The sequence below is a fragment of the Leptonychotes weddellii genome, chromosome 1, assembly GCF_054177405.1.
Source record: "Leptonychotes weddellii isolate Sample4059 chromosome 1, ASM5417740v2, whole genome shotgun sequence".
In the NCBI taxonomy this organism is placed as follows: domain Eukaryota; kingdom Metazoa; phylum Chordata; class Mammalia; order Carnivora; family Phocidae; genus Leptonychotes; species Leptonychotes weddellii.
The window spans coordinates 7,456,409-7,475,388 of record NC_138369.1 but is presented as its reverse complement, the minus strand read 5'-3'; the positions used below and the strand labels follow the sequence as shown (position 1 = coordinate 7,475,388).

At 60.0% G+C, this 18,980-nt stretch overlaps 1 protein-coding gene across 1 annotated transcript in view; it reads right to left on the bottom strand.

The window, feature by feature from the left end:
• NFIX (nuclear factor I X) overlaps positions 1-7,396 on the bottom strand; it is a 93,399-nt gene extending 86,003 nt beyond the window's left edge. The window contains exon 1 of the mRNA XM_081813565.1: positions 7,058-7,396. Coding sequence (XP_081669691.1) covers positions 7,058-7,084 — 27 coding nt within the window. The 5' untranslated portion in view covers positions 7,085-7,396. The remainder of the gene's footprint in view (positions 1-7,057) is intronic.
• Positions 7,397-18,980: the final 11,584 nt, after the last annotated feature.

Below are 18,980 nucleotides of genomic sequence, written 5' to 3'. Positions count from 1 at the left end.
GTGCACGTGCGCCCCTGTGTCTGATGGTGGGTGGGGTGGACCTGAGCTCGTGTGTGTGTTTCTGGGTGTCTGACAGTGTTAATTCGTGCATGTGCTATGTGCTTCTCGCTGAGTGTCTGTGGGTCCGCGCGACACTCCATAGTCCTGTGTGTTTGGCAACAGCGAGGCGTGTGTGTGTGCTGTGTGGCTCGTGGCATGCGACTGTGTGACCCTGTGTGCCCGTGTGCACGTCCCCGCACGGGTAGCCCACGCCGATGTGCTCGGGTGGGGTGGGCATCTCTAGGTGTTTGTGTGTAAAGGCAAGTCTCTTTGTGTGGGGCCGCCTGTGTCTGCGTGCTCCTGATTTAGGAAGGTGTGACGTGCCTGCGTGTGACAGCATGATTCTTTGTGCCCGCGTGTGCCGGTGACAGCGTACGACTTTGTGTGAGATGGACCCAGAATAAACCCCCAAGGTGATTCTACTGAAGCCAATATGTGGATGGAATCTCCTGGATGATTTGGCCCCCACCCCCGGGTCCTGACTGCCCCGGGCTAAGAGCCGCCTCCCCAGGCCAAGGGGGTAGGGGGCACCTCTGAGCTGCCCCGTCCTCCGACTCGGCTCCCGCAGATTCAGGTGGGGACAGACCCCCACCCTTGCCCGATCTGTGCCAGGAAGGCTGGCACTGAGCTTTCAGCCAAGGGGGCAGGGTCCTCGGCAGTGGTGGTGGCACTGCCCCCTGCCCACTGCTGGCCACCACCCCCAGCTCCCCTCAGGGTGGGGCCCCAGTAGGGGGAAAGCTCCCCAGTGCAACCCTGCCTTCCGATTGGCTACAGATCGCCGCAGTGCCCGCCACCCGCCTCCCCCTCCCCGGCTGGCGCAGCCACATCGGTAGTGGTGGCAAACGCAGCTCCGAGTTCTGGGCACAGCTGCGCCTCACAGAGGCCTGCCAGCCCCACCAGAAGCCAGACACCCCAGCTCCGTGCCCCCGACCCCTCCCCACCTGCCCGCCCGGCCAGCCAGGCAGCACGGTTACCCTGGCTGCTACCCCCCTCCGGCTGCCAGGCCCCGTCCACCCAGCCCCTCACCCATCAGGCCTGTGCCCCCTTGGCCAAGCCCACTTGGGGGGCCCAGGCCCCTACACACGGCCACTCCCGCTCTCAGAGGGGCTCCTCAGGAGGGGGGAGGCAGCGAGGAGGGGGGGCAGGGAAGGGGGGAGCTAGCCCTTCTTTTAGTGAACGCGCCCAGAGCTGGAGCCAAAAATCGAGGAGGAGAGATATTCAGACGGAGCCAAGACGCGTTTGGCAGGAGGAGAGAGAGAGGGAGAGAGGGAGCGGGAGGAGGGGAGGAGAGAGGGAGGAAAGAGAGAGAGAGAGAGAAAGAAGGGGGGGGCCCTCGGTTTCCAAATCTGAGCTCTCAGAGCTTCGGAGGGACAGCGGGTGGCATGGGAGGTGTGGGACCCAGGGCAGGCCTGACTGTGGGGGCAGCAGGGGCGGAGGGCTCAGGCCCGCAGAGACAGCCGGACACCCCAGCTGGCCAGGCCAGGACGGACATAGGCAGAAGCCAAGATCAATGCGCACCCGGCAGACAGAGGGAGGCCTGTGGGCGGCCCAAACACACACCCGCACCTCGCCACACAACGGGCTTCTGTCCATGCTGGGCCAGGGGCACGGGCGGGGCCCACAGCAGGGCCACCACGGCTGCCCGACCTCATGGGAAGCCGTGGAGAGGCCGGCCTGCTCCCAGCCGCTAGCCTGGCCGCCATAGCGGGCATTTCACAGGCTGCCAAAAAGCCAAAGGGGGCCAAGGAGAGGGGCCCTTGTGGTGAGATACACATTGGTGGTCACAGGGACAAGCCCAGCACGCAAAATGCCACGGGGGAGGTGACACCCGGAGACCCAGGCATCGACACGTTTGCTGACACAGGTGGACGTGCATGGGAACCCACACTGATACAACCTTTCCCACGACAGTCAGACATCCAGAGAAAACATTTCGTTGCACACTGACATGCCACAGGGACACCACGACACAAAGACGACATCGGGCACCCGCAATAAACACGGTGACACACACCCGCAACCCCACTGTTCCCGGATACACAGAGGTGGAGCGTGGGATGACCCTCGGAGACACAGGCAGGCAGTACCCAATAACGGACACATGGAGACACAGGGACACTTGCAGAGGGACCCACGCAGACGTTCGCGGCCACATGGCCATCTGCAGCAAAATGGTGGCTCTAAAGCCCAACACACCAGTGAACACATGCGGATCAGGGAGAACCCAGTTAGCCATTCACAGCCATCCTCCTGGCTCCTTTGCCTCCACATCTGGGGCTTTGGGGACAGGAAAATGAATACACACCCTTCTTTCCCCTACCCCAGCTGCAGGGGGGGTGGGGGGACAGGAGCTCCATCCTCAGCACTTTGTTGGAGGAAAACACAGGTGTCTGTGCGTCCTCTGCCTCTCTTGGTCCAGCTGGAGGGAAGTGAGAGACCCCAAATTTGCGCTTCAAGAGCAGAGAGAACAAGGACCAAGCCGACCAAAAAGGCCAGGCTCCCAGCAGGTTGAACATGGAAGCCAGCGATCAGATGCTCACTACCAGGGGAGTTTCACCGGCAGCCACAGCTGTGTGCCCACCCCCTACACACACCCACGGTGACTGCCTAACACTGCCAGGTGCCCACATAGGATCCCCCATATGCAACCTAGCCCCATGGTGGACCCGGGTGACACCACTCGCGTGCAAATGCAGAAACAGCTCTGGAGCCACGTAGACGTCCCTGAAGCCATCATCAGGACCCACCCCCAACTCCAGGCTCTTTGCCCCTCTAACGTTTGGACACTCATGTACACACACACACACTCCTGCATGCCCCAGAACAAGGCCTCAGAGCACAGCCCCAAAGTGGGTCTGGTTGAGGTCAGGGTCGAGACTAGGGAAAGGGTCAGGGCAGCCAGTGGCCCCCAAAAAGGTATCTGGTCCCCATGGGGTAGTGCAGGGCTTGTCCCTCCCCTCCTGTACCCCGCCCTTCCCCACCATCATCTCTCCTTGCCTTGAACCCCTGCTGCCCTCTGCCTGGCTGATGGGACTCCACCCAAGGGAAAGTAGCTGGGCCATGAGCTGGCTTCCCTCCTCCCAAACTCTGCTTGCTTCCTCCTCCAGGCAGTCTACTCGGACTTCTATGGTTGAGAGGTGCTCCACCCTGCCTTCCACCCCGCCCCCCAGAAGTACTCTTCCCTCAGTTGGGAAGGCCTAGGGGTGACCTAATGATGACAACCAAGATGACTACAAGTCATTCCATTTCCTGAACACATGCTACAGGCCAGACACTGCGCTAAGCCTAATCACTGCCTGAGCGATAGGTGCTATTATTACCCATTTTATGGACCAGGAAAATCTGCAGTTCAAATCACAGGATTAGAAGATGCAGAACCAGAGTTCAAACCCTGTGCCGCCTAATGACAAAGCCCAATTCCTGACCTCTGCACCCACAGCCTCCATCTGGGACTCCTGAGGCCACACAAGACATTCCTGGCTCAGCAAGGACCCCTGACTCCAGCACCCAGCAAGAAGGGAGCATCCTGCTCCCCAAATTAAGCCAGCAGAGCCCCTGGCTCCAAGCGTCACCTGGTCCAGCCTCAAAACATCTAACAGAGTCCAACCTAGCCCCCAGCATGGCCTGCCCCATCCCAGCTCCTGCCTGCACACACCTCCCATCCCAGAAGTGGGCAAGAAGCAGGCAGGGCCAGAGCCAGGGAGAAAAGGCACCATTAAAAGGGGTCCCTACACTGCGCTAGGACGGGGAGCAACAGCATCATGGGGACAGAGAGGTGGCCACAGTGCCCCAAGGAAATAGCTGAGGCGGGGGCTTCAGGGAGGCCCCAGCCCATAGCCCCTTCCCTGGAAGGATTGCGTGTGTGGTCGCAGAGAGCGTGAACATTCTGCTGCTCATGTGGCTATGTGGTAGGAAATGTCGGCAAGTGTGCATATCTACGTACACACCCAGCTGAGCCAACAGCATTACGTCTTATATAAAAGCGTGTGTCTGTCCATCCATCTGTCCTTGAGTCGGTGTGAGCAAGCGCAGGGGTGAACACACACTTGAGTCAGGGTATATCTGGGAGGTATTGCTGTGTCTCCCTGAGCCTATGTCGATATATGCGTCCCATGTCAAGGGGGGGGGGTGCGTGTGTGTGTGTGTGTGTGTGTGTGTGTGTGTGTGTGTGTTGCCGGTGGGAGCGAACACAGGTCCACCATTTCCTGTGCCTGTAGGTTCCTCCATGGCCATGTGTCTGGATGATCAGCATGAGCAGGTCATTTATGTCCCCATTTTGGGGGTGGCGGTGATGTATATATGTATGTCCTCATTCTGGTGTGTGTCTGTCTGTTGGGGAAGGGGTCCCATCCATCCACCCCCTCCTGTCTGCCAAGGACTCAGGCCTAGGGCTGCAGTGGGCTCAAGCAGCGCCAGCAAGCGCCCCGCCCAGCCGCCCTGGATTTCGATGCTTTTTCCAGAAGGAGATTTCCCCCCCCACACCCCCCGCCCTTCCCCCTCGCCCACAGTGCCTTTCCCCGCCAGGGCCCCGCTGCTCCAAGCTCGTTCCTGCTCAATCATTTATTGACTTTAAAATCGAAGCCAATTCTGGTTTGAAAAAAAGAAAAGGGGAAGAGAAAGAGAGAGGCCAGAGAGACAGAGAGTCCGAGACTCGTGGGGAGGGGGGGAAGCAGAGATGGGGCCAGAACCAGTCAGAGACAGAGACAGGGAGAGACAGGGATAGTCAAAGATATAGAAGGACAGAGGCTAAGAGAGAAAGAGAGAGAGAGACAGAAAAGGGGCAGAGCAACCAGATATAGAGACAGAGGCAGAGAAAAAGACAGAGACTGGCAGGGCAAATTATGGAAGCAGAAAGATTTGTAAAAACAGAGACTCTGGATCCAAGAGATGTGACTGTCGGGAGGGGCAGACCAGACCCTGCTGACCAGCTGACAGCAGCCTCCTGCACGGAGCTGAGGGGTACAACCCAGAGAGACCATGCCCACTCTCCTCTCCATCCACCCTGGCACACTCAGGCCTGTGACACAGAGCTGAGCTCTTGCTCCCTTCTGGGGTGTCATAGAGTCAAGCCTTGGCCATGGCCCTGAGTCTGGGTGCTACCCCAGCCCCTTCCTAGTCTTATCACCAGTGAACTGGCTGGCATTTTCTTTCCCAGGAGCGCAAGTCTTACCCAGGTCTCAGGGGGCAGGCCAGGCTGCTGGGAGGGTAACTGGTGGGCAAGGGGCTACTCAAGCATGGGGTCTTGATCCCACTAGGCCCCCCCAAACACCAGCACATAGTCCAGCCAAGCATAGCCCCAAAGGCAACCACAGCTCAGACCCCACTAGGTGGGCAGTGTTGTCATGCGGCCCAAGATAGAGCGATTGGTCAGTCAGAGGCACAGATTGGGGGGGGGGTCCCCCCACGCTGCCACAGTGGCCAGAGTGCCTACTTACACCTACATGCACACTGATACATACGGGGGCCTGTGTACCCTCACCAACACTCACACCCAGTTTTGTACAGGAAAACCTGCTCCCTGGGCCACACATATGTCCATACCATGCAGGCCTGCCCCCGCCAACCCATAGAAGCCACATGCAGACCCCAAGATTGACACACACGTACGCACTCGAATCTGTGGATATAGGAGTGTGGTGCGGCCGCGGCTGACACACAACCCCGACAAAGTCTCTTGCCCCTCGCCACACACCACCACCTGGTAGCAGCCATATTCACTTGGACTCCCACTCCCATCTGTGGGCACACTTGACAGAAGGCTGACAGGGCTCAGATTGGGCAGAGAAGACAATTAAGACCCCAGGCCTGGCCTCAAGACTCTCCTTACACACAGGCCCTGCTGGCAGGCAGGGCTAGGCGGCCCCCAGGTGTCCCCTCTTCGGAGTCCGTGTTGCCAGCAGTAGCCTGGCCCCGCAGGCAGTGCTGCCAGGGCTACTGTGGGACTCTGGACGGTTCTTGTGCCCTCTCGGAGCCTGGGGCCACAACCCAGGGAAGGTGGAGTGGCAGGGCAGGCATCCCCCGCGCTTTTGCCGCCGCCGAGCGCGGCGCAGGGAAGTTCGCTGGAGGCGGGACGCGCTCTGCTCTCGCAGCGCGCCAAGGTCGGCTCTGTGGTGCTCGCGGCTGACCCGACGGCGTGGCCGCAGCACTGTCTGCGGCATCCACGGCTGCCTCCCGCCCCTCCCGCCTCCGGGCGGCAGGACGGGATTCCCCCGGCCCGCCTGGTCCACCGCGCCGCAGCCGGGGTAGCTGGGGCCGGAAAGTTTGCGCCGAGGAAAGTTTGGGGCGGTGGGGGGGGGCGCGGCTGCGACGTCCAGGGTCGGCCGAGAGGCGCGGCCCCGGCTGGCAGCGCGCCCGTCCCTCCCTCCCCTCCCCTAACCCTCCGAAATTTGGGAGCCCCGCCATTTTCTTAGCCCCGCTCCCATGTGAGGCCTGAACAAAGACTTTGGGGCGACGCCCGGGCCGCTCGGCCGGCCCCGGGCACCCCGGCTGCACGCAGGGGCCGCCGCCACGCGTACCGGCCGCTGCCACCCTCGGGAAAAGCTGCGCCCGCCCCATAGAGCGCCGCGAGACCCAGTCCCCGCTCTGCGCCCTCGGGACCACCCCCTGCCACTCTGTCACCCCTGCAACCACTGCCAGTGGCCACGCTGCCCGGGTGCACGCTACAGTCGCCCACCGGTCGGCGGGAGTCCACCGCACCCCAGTCGAGCGCGCGCGCACACGCACGCACACACACACACACACACACACACTCCCGCTCCTCGCTCCGGGGGCAGCGCCACGCACGCAGCCGGCCACCCCAGAGCCCCCACCAGAAGTCCGCCCGGTGGCCAGGGTCGCACGCGCACCGTGACGCCCGCATGCGTGCGAGGACTGCCCACAGCACGGCTTGCACCCCTCGGCCGCCCGCAGGCTCACTCCCCCCGGGCCGCCGCGCGCCCCCTCCTGCCGCCCGCCCGCCCGCCCGCCGGCCTCCTGCGCCCGCTCCCCTCCCCGGTCGCCCAGGGGCGGCGGCCGGTACCTGGGTGAGGCAGTACGGGGAGTACATAGCTGGGCGCCCGGGCGGGAGCGCGGCGGCCGGCCGCGGCGAGGGGAGGCCCGGCAGGCGGCGGCCGCGCTCGGGCTCCGGCTCCGGCTCGGCTCCTCCGGCCTCCGCCGCGCTGCGCCCGCCCGGCCCGCGGCCCCGCGCTCGCCGCTCGCAGGCTCGGCCCCGCCGGCTCCGGGGCCGCCGCCGCCGCCGCCGCCGCGCTCGCCGCTGCCTCTCGCGTCCGCTGCTGCCGCCGCCGCTGCGCGTCTACTCCATGCCGCCGCCGCTCGGCCGGTCACCCTCGCCCGCCGCCGCCGCCAACGCCGCCGCCGCCGCCGCGCTGTGAAAGTGAAAGTTTAGACAAAGTTTGGAAGCGGCGCACTCCGGGGAGAGGGAGCGGGCGGGCGGCGCGGGCGGGAGGAGGGGCGCGGGGAGGGGCGGGCAGGGCGGGGGAGCGGCGGCCGGCGCGCTCACACACACACACACACGCACACGCACACACATGCACACACACGCGCGCGCGCGGGGGCGCACACCGACACAGCCACCCCGACACGTGCTGGCCCGCGTTCCATCGCAGACACACGCTGACACACAGCAGGGTTCGGACCCCGCCACACATGTCACGTACAGAACGCATTGCCACACGTTCCACGTTCCAACAACGAAGCACACACAGACACCTACACACATACAGCATAGACACACGCCCTGGCACACCAGCCCACGACCCACACGCTGACAGGCACACAGGCCCACCATCACATGATGATAACCTGTACACACGCATTCCAACAAGGAGCCGTGTTTAGACACACCAACGCGGGCCTCACATGGACACACACTGATACACACCAAGACAAACACACACCAGGGCATGCTGACACGTACATATTCACGCTGACACACTGACAGGCATGATCACACAACCACACTGTGGAGCGCTCCAGACATACAACTCCTATATATAGACACCCAAAGGCACACACAAAGCCACACCAAAACATCTTGGCAGTAGCCAGCCAGGCACACAGAATGACACTAACACAAGGGAGATGTGTTAACACACTGTCAGACAAACATACACCATCAGATACCCGCATGCACAAGCCCAGTGACACAGGGAAGGAGCACACTGACCCTGATACAAAGAAATACAAAGTGTCACTGATACGAAGTGACATTGGCAGTCACAACAACACAGGGACATACATAGGACACACCTGGTGCCCAGATGTACCCCTTGGCCTTGGGTACACTGACCAACAGTCCAGGGGATCACCGAGCCATGCACACAGGTATGACACACATACACCCAGGCCCCTCCCACAACCCACCCTTACGGCACTCATGCAAAATACACACACACACAAACACACTTATACTTGGACCTGATCATGGACACACAGATCTAGGAGGTGCCACAGAGCCCAGCCTGCAGGGACAGAAATGGGCATGGAGGCCTCGGGTACATGTACACTCTGGCCACCCCCCCCCCGCCCCCCGTGAGACTCCAGTCTCTCATGCAGGCCCCTGAACCCTCATTTCCAGAGCAGAAAGGAATGGGGGCCAAAGTTGGTACTGAGGACCCTGGTGTGGGGGCAGGGGGAGCCCTTAGGTGACCCCCGAGGTGGGCGGGGAGGCGGTGCCTGCAGCCCCTGGGCAGGTCCTGCCAAGACAAAGCTCTCTCCTGCTGCCAGGTATAGCCAACACCTTCTCGCCCTCCCGGGCCAAGAAGCTGTGGCAATTCTAAGCCGTGCATTGTCTGTTGGAGGGGTGTTGGTACCCAGGTGTGTGTGCACGTGCGTGCATGCAGGGCTGGCTGTGCAGGGCTGCCATGGCTGTGCCCATTGAGTCCCCTGCAAGCAGGCACAAGGGAGTGAGTGTGTGTGTGTGTATGTGATCACATGTGGTCACATTACATCATTGAGGCAGGATGACTGGAGTTGTGTCCTCAGCTGTCTGTGTGGGTCTGGGTGTTCTCTGGGGAAGAGACACAGGTCAGTGTACATCCAGGAGTCTCTTTGTGTGGACCAGTGTTGTGTAGTGGTGGGTCTCTCTGTGGGCTTGGGGGTGTCTGTGAGTCAGAGAGGGTAAGCATCTGCCAGGCCCCGTGTCAAGCGCTGGGCACACAGTAAGAAACAAGACAAAAGGCCCTGCCCTCCGAGGGCTGACATTCTCGTGGGGGTCCCGTGTAGGTGGGGTCTGGGTTTGATAGGAAGTACTGGTGATGTGGGTGCATGGGGGAACAAATATGTGTGTTTCAAGCTGACCACATGTGTACAACAGCTCTGAGGGTCTCTCTGTCCGAAAGTGTCAGTGTGTGTGTGATGAACTTGTGTATGTGTGGCAGGGATATGGGTCTCTGTGTCCCAGAGGACAAGTGACGAAGGGGGCGAGTGGGCAAAGGTCCCAGTGAGTGTGTCCGTGATCGGGGTCTGGGTGGCAGAGAGTGTTAATGGGTGTTACTAGGAATGTGTTCCTGTGGGGTGGTCTTTGTGGGTCTGGGGCTGTGACGAGGATCTGTGTGTGTGTGTGTGTGCATGTGTCAGGGAGGGGGTCTCTGTGTGCCTGAGGGTGTGTCTGGGTCCATGTGTTGCCATTCAGTGCCCCAGGGGCTGTGTCCCTAGAACCCTGCGGGTCCCACATGGCCTCCCCCACTATGTCACAGCCGCTGCCGAGGCAAGGCCGAAGCAGAGGGAATCGATACGTCCTTAAAAATTCAAGGGCTTCTCGTAAACAGAAACTTTTAACACCGTTTAAAGTTTCAGGGCCGTTGCAGCAGCTCCTCCCCAGCACCGCTGCAGGAGGAAGGCAGGGGGGTCGTGAGCAATGGTTTGGAGAGAAGGGGCCCGGCTCATGGTGCATGGGGGACCAGGGTGGGGGGCGTGCTGTGAGGGGCTGAAAGAAGGAACAGGAAAGGGATTTAGAGATCCAGGGGGACTAGGGCCTGGATGGCTCAGGAAAGAAATGGAGAGGGTTGGGGTGTCTGGCACCTTTAATATAGCTGGGAGGCTTGGGAGGGATCTTGAGAGCCAGGCAGACACCACCCCCCCCCCCGGGGCCCTCTGAAAATTGGGCATGAAGGGCCACGCCCCTCAGAAGCCCCCTCCCCCAACTTGGGTCTGGTCCTCCCCCCACTGGCTGGCCTGTCCTCCCAGCCCTGTCCACCAGTCATGCCAGACCCTGGGGCTGGGTTCTGCCCATATCCCTGCCACACATACCCAAGTTCATCACACACACACTGACGCTTTCGGACAGAAAGGCCCTCAGAGCTGTTGTACACATGTGGTCAGCTTGAAACACACATGTTCGTTCCCCCATGCACCCACATCACCAGTACTTCCTGTCAAACCCAGACCCCACCTACACGGGACCCCCACGAGAATGTCAGCCCTCGGAGGGCAGGGCCTTTTGTCTTGTTTCTTACTGTGTGCCCAGTGCTTAACACGAGGCCTGGCAGATGCTTACCCTCCCTTATCACCTTCCTGGTCCTGCCTCTGGCCCCAGACCTAGGCTCTGCTTGAACCAGCTTCCCATACCCACTTATACCCACACCACAATTCCATTTGCACACGCACACACACCATCCATCCTTCATTCACATACACACTCACAACACAACATTCATCCCTCTGCTCATACTCGCACGCACACACACACAGGCAACACCCATCCTTCCATTCAGCTGCACACACACACACGCACACAGAAGCAACACCCATCCTTCCATTCAGACACACATACACACACACACAACATCCATATGCATACACATAACATCCTTCCATTGAGACACACACACATACACACAGGGGACACCCATCCTTTTATTCAGACAGATAGACGCACACACAGGCAACACCCATTCTTCCATCCAGACACACACCCAGAAACGGGACACCCATCCTTCCATTCAGACACATTCGCACAAAAAAGGACACGCATCCTTCCATTTACACACACACACAGACCTACTCATACAACATCCAAATACACACACAACACCCCTCCTTCCATTCCTAAACACACAATACCCATTCTTCCATTTACACACACTCTCACACCACTGTGTACACATACACACTCACTTCCTTATCTAGTCACAAACTATATCCGTTCATGTTCACACAAACAAAACACTTGACCCCCATGTTCATGCATATATCTGCACTCAGAATTGTCCACATGGTGAGACCCCCTCCCCCTACCCACAACACCCCCCCCCCGTGTACACACACATACACACACACACACATCCGCTCTGCTCGCCTCTCCACAGCTGCCCCCTGGGAGGATTTTTATGAGGCAAAGGGGCCGCTCTAAAAAAAAGGGGGGGACTGCCCTAGAGGACACCCATGCCCCCCTCCCCCTCCTCCTCCCCCACAGAACCCAGGTCTTAGGGCACACCTGGCCTTCGAGAAATCGCGGGGGAGGAGGGCGCTGCCAGGAGGCTGGGCACAGCTGGGATGCCACAGCTGGAACCCCCACACTCCTCCCTGCCGGGACTGCCCACCTGGCTGCCACTGGCAGCAGGTGTGTTCTTACAATGCAGGTGTGAGGGGGGATGAGGAGGAGGGAGGATCGGGAACCAGGCCCGTGACATTACCTGGCCAGGATGCCGGGGGTTGGTAGAGGGGAGGACGCTGAAACATCTGGGCTCTGGCAGCCAGGTCCTGGGCCACTGAAGGCAGGGCCAGGCATTGCTGGGCTTCGGGGCAGCTGGGCAGGCCTCTCAGGGGATGTGGGTAAACATCTGGCACACAGGATAAGTCAAGAGCTAGCCTGTGGATCCTGCCAGGATTGGGGAGAGGGGTGTTCTAGGCCTTCCTGACAGGACTAGGGATCCTCACTCTCCACGAGGGCCTAATGCTTCCTCTGCCCAGCCTGGCAGGCATGATCTGTGCCCCAAGCCGGGGGGCCTAGCTTTGTGCTTGCTGCCCTCACCCCAAGCTGGGAGCGCCTAAGGGGGTCTGAGCCCGAGATATTACGGGCCCTGCTCCCAAGGCACACCTGGTCAGACACCTGGGACCATGTGTCACACACAAGAGAATCACAAAGACACAGAGGCATACTCAGACACACAAAGATACAGACCCTTCTCCTCTGGGGGAGGTCATATAAAGCGCCATAATCACACACCGTCACAGGATCACCCAGAGATACTGTTGTACACTCTTCCAGAGTAGCGCGCGCGCACACACACACACACACACACATCCACACAGAGAATCCCACGCAGACCTTCCCAGATTCATCCACAGAGTAACACCAATAATACCCCAGTGACACACAAAGACCCTCACCGACACACAGACCGCCTTAGAGACTCAAATATACACCAACTTACAAAGACACACTCAAACATACCGAGACATAGTTGTACAGATTCCTAGAATCTCCCTGAGCCTAGTTATACAGATACACACAAGGCCACCCAAAGTCACATAGTCACACAAAATCTCATACGGGACAAATCTCTTTGGCCCCACACACAGATGCTGTCAAAATCATCCAGAGAGGGGCGCCTGGGTGGCTCAGTTGGTTAAACGACTGCCTTCGGCTCAGGTCATGATCCTGGAGTCCCGGGATCGAGTCCCGCATCGGGCTCCCTGCTCGGCAGGGAGTCTGCTTCTCCCTCTGACCCTCCTCCTTCTCATGCTCTCTGTCTCTCATTCTCTCTCTCTCAAATAAATAAATAAAATCTAAAAAAAAAAAAAAAAAAATCATCCAGAGATGTGGCACCCACAAAATCACACAAAGATATACAGATCACACACACATACATACACACAACATATACACACACACAGATATGCAAGATCACCTGTGATCACAAATGGTCATACACATAGTTGGTCACACCAACACCCAAAGACACACACACGCACACAAACATCCCCAAATCACAAATGGGAGTGTGCAGGCCAGCCCGGCACAGCTGCACACAAGGCCCGCAGGCACACATTCACACGTGCGGCCAGTGGCACAGCCTGGCCAGGGCCGAGGATAGGCAGGCAGCAAGGCCTCCTGTGGCCAGCACTCATCTGGAGGCAAAGGGAAGGAATTGGGGAAATGTTTCATTTGCAGCCGGCAGGAGACCCACCCCACCCGCCCTGGAAACCTAGCCCGGGCTCCTGAATGGGGCCTCTGTGCGCTGCCACCGCCCAGCTGACCCAGGGAGTAGGTATCAGGGGGGTGAGGCTGGCTGCGCCATGTCCCTAGCCAAGCCTCAGGGGCCACCCAGCCACACACCAGGGCCCAGGCTGGAGTCCCCCAGACCGCAGGAGCCCTCCCCACACCCATCCCCTCGGCATCTGGAGGCCACTCCCCAAACCCAGCCTGCAGGCAGAAGACAGATCAGCTAGCAGTTGGATCTCCAGGTGTCCCTGCCTCAGGCCCACGTGTGTCCCCAGGCTGGGCAGCTGCCAGTCTCATGCCATGAGGCCCCTTGCTCCAGCAGGAAGGTGTGACAGACAGCGAGGCTGTATGTGACAGCATGGCTGAGGATGTGACAGTGTAGTTGTGTGTGACAGGGTAGCTGGGCTCCCTGTGCCGCCTGGGGATGGGGGTGGGGCAGTCATAGCCCCTTGGCTCATGTCATCACACACACTGTCATACGCATAGTGTCACTGTCACACCTTCGATCACACAGCCACGCACATAGCCACACTATCTCATCCTCAGTCACACTGTCACACACAACCACACTGTCACACATGCTGTCACACATAGTTATGCTGTCACACCTTCAACCACACACAGAGCCACACTGTCACACCTTCAACCAGCGACACTGTCTGTCACACCCTCAGCCACGCTGTTACACACAGAAATACCATCGCACCCTCAACCATGCTGGTCACACACGCCTTCAGCCACATGGGCTCCTGCGTCCTCCCGGGCGGCCTGACGTGCTGACCCTTGCACCGTGGCAGCGTCACGCCGACCGGCAGAGACACACTGACACGCCCGGTCCGGGTGCCCCTGCAGCTGCGGTCGCCACGTGGCCACACGGAGTCACTGCCCCCCCTCGGTCACAAGGAGGGGAAGCCGATCTGATCACTCCATCCCCAGGCTGTGGCACACAGCTGTCCCTCAGTCAGCGTTTGAACCAGACCAGTCACTCCAACAACACAATGACGTACCCTCCCCGTGCCAGTGTCACAGAGCAGGCAGCCCAAAGGCTCTCTGAAGACACACACTCATGGCCACGCTATTGCAGGGGACGGGCACACATCTCACACTGCCACACAACACCCAGAGTCCCTGGACAGAGCTACAAAGAAACAGTGGATGACAGCCGCCACCACTGTACAAGAACATCCTGTCACACAACAGTCGCTCTCCCCAGTGCCTGTCACAACATTGAGACAGCCCCTTAGCTGTCCCCACAAGCAGCCAAGCATTCTGACATGGCCCCCGCTATAGTCACTAGGATACCCCCCAGCCTCCCAAGTCGTGGAGACAGGGACAGGCCCACTCTGACACCCCCCCCCCGCCCCGCTGCAGTCAGCGTGTGGAGAGCCAGGGGGCTAATGGACTCACAGCTGTAGGCAGTGGGTGCCAGCCCCCCCGCCTCATGAATATTCATCAGCTGGGGCGCTCTTGAACCTGTGGGGAGTCGGAGGTCCCAGGCAGCTGGGCACCCCCTTCTGTGCCAGGAGGCCCTCAGGTGAGGGGGGGCTCAGCCAAGCCCCAGCAGTCCTCAGAGCCCACCCCCAGTTCCACACATAAACACATGAATCTGTGAACATGGACCCCCAGACACACAAACAACAGTCCTACAAAATCAAAACCACACCCAACAACACAGCCATCCACCACACACACACACCCCAGACATGCAAATACAGGCACACACACAATCACATGAACTCACAACCACACACAATCACACCCAAACCACAGACACAAAACACACACACACACACACACAACATGCAAACACAGAGGTACACACTCAGTCACACGACCACAAACACACAGATACACCATCACACCCAAACTACATAGACACTATCACGCACAGGCATGAAAACACACACGCATACACATGGGCGTACAGTCACCTCCAAACCTCAAGCTACTTCTCATGAAACACCCACATAAGTGTGCAAACATGGACCCACACGTTCATACATGCCGTTCCACTGACTCTCAGATGCAAACTCACACACAACCACCCCCAAAAAGCAACTTCATGGACTATCTCTGTGTCTCCCTCACTTTCTCTTGCTCTCTCTCTCTCACACACGCACACACACACACGCACGCACGCACCCACCACAATCTCACTCTGCCCACCCCTGCCGTTTTAGAGAACGGGAAACTGAGGCACTGAGTCCCTGAAGGCCCGGTGAAGGACGGTCCCTCTTAACTCCAGGCAGAGGCTGCGGCCGGGCGCCCCCTGCTGGTCCGGCCCCTTCAAGAGCGCGCGGGGCGGCGGCGCGCGGGGCGGGCACGCGCCTGACGTAACCATGGCATCCTCTTGGCACGCGCGGCCCGCGCGCGGGGAGGGCGGGGCGGGCGCGTTGCCATGGCGCCGACGGGCCGCGTGAATGGGGCATTGTTCGTCGCGGCGCCCGGGCCAGGCTGTCCAGGACCCACCCGGACCCACCCGGGCCGGCAGAGACCGGGAGACCGGGTGGAGAAAGACAGAGATGGGGAGAGATGGAAAGGCAGGGAGAGACAAGAGGTAGGAAGAGACAGACAGAGCCGTAGATGGGAAAAGAAAAACGCTTAGAAGACAAGGGGGAGAGACAGCTGCGGAGAGACAGAGATAGGAGAGACCTGCGAGATGGAGAGAAATGCACAAACGAGGAAAGCCGGACAGAGTCGAGGAGGGCCAAGGAGAGGCAGAGCAGGGGATGGAGATGGAAGACGAAGGCTGGGTGGGAAACAGAGGCCCGCTGTGCCCGGCGGCGCAGCGCCTGGCAACGGGAGGAGGCAGAAGACCAGGACCCCCAGACAAAGTCGGAGAGGCTGAGAGGTGGGAGGAGACCCAGCCAGATGGAGGGTCAGGGGGACCCAGGAAGGAAATGAAGGGAAAGCTCCGAGGGTCTCTGGTCCCACCCACCTCAGTCCCTTCTCCACTCCCCTTATTTTTCTTTCCACTCCCGTTTCCATGACTCGCCTCCCCCTGCTTGACACTCTCAGAAAGCAAACCTCTGTCCTACACATCTTCGCACACCCACTACAAGACACCATCAACACAGAGATCCAGTCCTTGGGGACACTGCCCAGATGCTCTGAGACAACTTCACAGACACAGCGACGCTTACGGATCCATCCACAGACACCCAGAGACACTCACAGTCACGGTTACAGTCAGGCACACCCACGACAGGGACTACTTCCCCACACCAGAGCCCCATAGATGCATCATCACACAAGGACCCTGCCAGACATGTGGTCGTGGTCACACACAGCCACACATCACCACACAGGCTCACACTCATGGGAACACTGTCATACGTACCCATCCCAGACACAGAGTGCTCTCTCTCATCTGCCCATGTCTCCCTACATTCAGTGACACCTCCTTGGACGCACATGCCCTCCCCCTGGTCTGACCCACGGACTGGCTTCCTGTCCCCTGGTCCAGATTGGGGGTCTGTGGGGCTGCAGGGTCCAGTTCTCCATGTTTCACATCAGACACCTGTCGGCGGTGGAGATTGGGAAGGGAACAGAAGGAAGTGAAGCCCCACCTCACTCTGCCTCAAAGGGCTGGGTCAAGCCAGGCCAGGGTGTTTCCCTAACTTCTGCCTGTCTGGGTCAACTTGGCCCAAACCTGGACCAAGGGTGTCCCCTGGTGGCCATATGTGGTCCCTGCACCCATCACGTGGGGAGATGGTGGGCGGCCCAGTGGCCCAGCCTGAATAGAAGGGCAGAGAGGACAGGCCCAGGCTTAGCACAGAGCCTGGAGACCGAAAGCCAGGGTCAGAAGCGAGAACCCAGACCCAGAATTCAGAGTTTGAAATCCAGATCCCAGAATTCAGAATCAGAGCTCAGAATCCAGAATCTGAATCTAGACTCCCAGATACCAAGATCTAGATTCCAGATCCCAGAACTCGGGTCCCAGAATTTAAAATCCAGGTCCAAATGCCCAGGATCTAGAATCCAAACATCTACATCCCATCTGCCAGAATCTAAAACTAAGGACCCAGAATCCAGATCCAAGAACCCAGAGCCCAAAACCCTCCTCAGAGCCAGCCCCTTACCTTCCCCAAGCCTCCCACGTTAGACCCTGGGCAGCAGGGGTTGGTCCCAGCGGCCGCCCCTGTGTGTTTACACATACACACTTCAATAGGATATTGCAGACCCACACCCCAAAACATACAGCCTGTGACCATCACACGTACAACACCACACACTGCAGATACACATGGACAATCACACACACACACACACACACACACACTTACAGCCTGGCAACACAGCATCACCTTAAGAAACCCGGAACTGCCATACGCCCCTCTCCCAGCACACGGACCTATGTCCGTCTGTGCACCCACGCAGTCTCAGAGCTCCCCCACCCCGCCCGCACCCAGCCCACCAAGCTCACACACACAGCCACCATACCCGGAGATACACAAAAACCCAGGACACCCTGGGTTCTGTGCCCTGCATCCAGACACACTCACAGGACTGTGGGAGCTGGCACAGGCCTACACACATGCGCGCACACGCGCGCACACACACACGCGCACACACACACACACGCACTCCCCCAAGCATGGAGAAGCCCCGTGCCTTGGCAGCTATGCAGCCCCTGGGAACGGGACCCCCGGGACAGGGCTTGCCGTGCACCCCCGTGCCCACCCCAGCCCTCCCCTGCCTGGCCGGCTGGCGGGCTTTAATACAGATGCCAAACTCATAATTGTAACTGAGGGTGACAGGGTCACCTTGAGCCCCAGATGCTCGCGCGGTGACAGATGGCGTTGGCAAACCTGATTAGCGGCCCCCGTGCCAGCTCCTGTAGCACCTGCATCCCTTGCCCCTCCCCCGCTCCCCCAGCACTCATTACCCACCCATTACTGGGCCTGGGGGGCGGGGGTGGGGGCCGGCTGGCACTGCCCAGGAGGGGGCAGGGACTCCGGGGGCCCCCTGGCACCAAGGTTCCCAGCTGGCTCCCCGGCTGGCAGGAGGTGGGCACAGCTGAGGGGGGGGAGCAGGGGCCTCGTGCCTGCCAGAGAGAGAGGTGCCCATGGTGCCAGGGCTGAGCTGCCCACTCGGACTCGGCCTGGGGTTTGGCACAGAACCCTGGAGGGAGGAGGGAGAGTGGCGCCCCCTGTGGGCCCCTCGTGGCCCTCCCCCACCCAGGGCCCTTGGAGCAGGGCCTTGGGAGCTGGCAGCCTGGCCTGTTCCCACCCCTCTGTGCAGGCCTGTAGGGTCAGAGGTCACAGGCTCCCACGCCCTGCTGGCCCATCTGTTTCCTCGGGTCCCCTCCTTCTGCTCCCCTCACCTGGGGCCTTCCTTCCTGAGGCAGGAAGAGGGCTGAGAGGGGCCTGGCCGCCCCCCCCCGGCCCACGCTCCGGGGGGCATTTGGAGGCAACCCCAACAGCACCACATGTCCCCGCGTCTGTGCCAGACGGGCCCATCTGCTAGGGCCCCGGTTCCAGCCGCCCAAAGCCAGGCCGCCCTCCTGCGCTGCAGACCCTGTGCCCAGCTAAGGAGGGAGCACCCCTGATGCCCACACCCCAGCACAGGGCCACCCGCTCCCAGGGAACCTCAGTTGGAGGAACACACACACGCACATGCACACGCACAACTGGGCTCGGCCAACCGTTATGGTTCCTGTTTAATGCCACGCTATGCGTGGGGCTGGGTGGAGACGAGGGGGTGGGGCAAGAGGGGCAACTGGGATCACACAGGTCCTGCCCCTGATTTGGGGAGCCCACGTTTCCCCCACCCT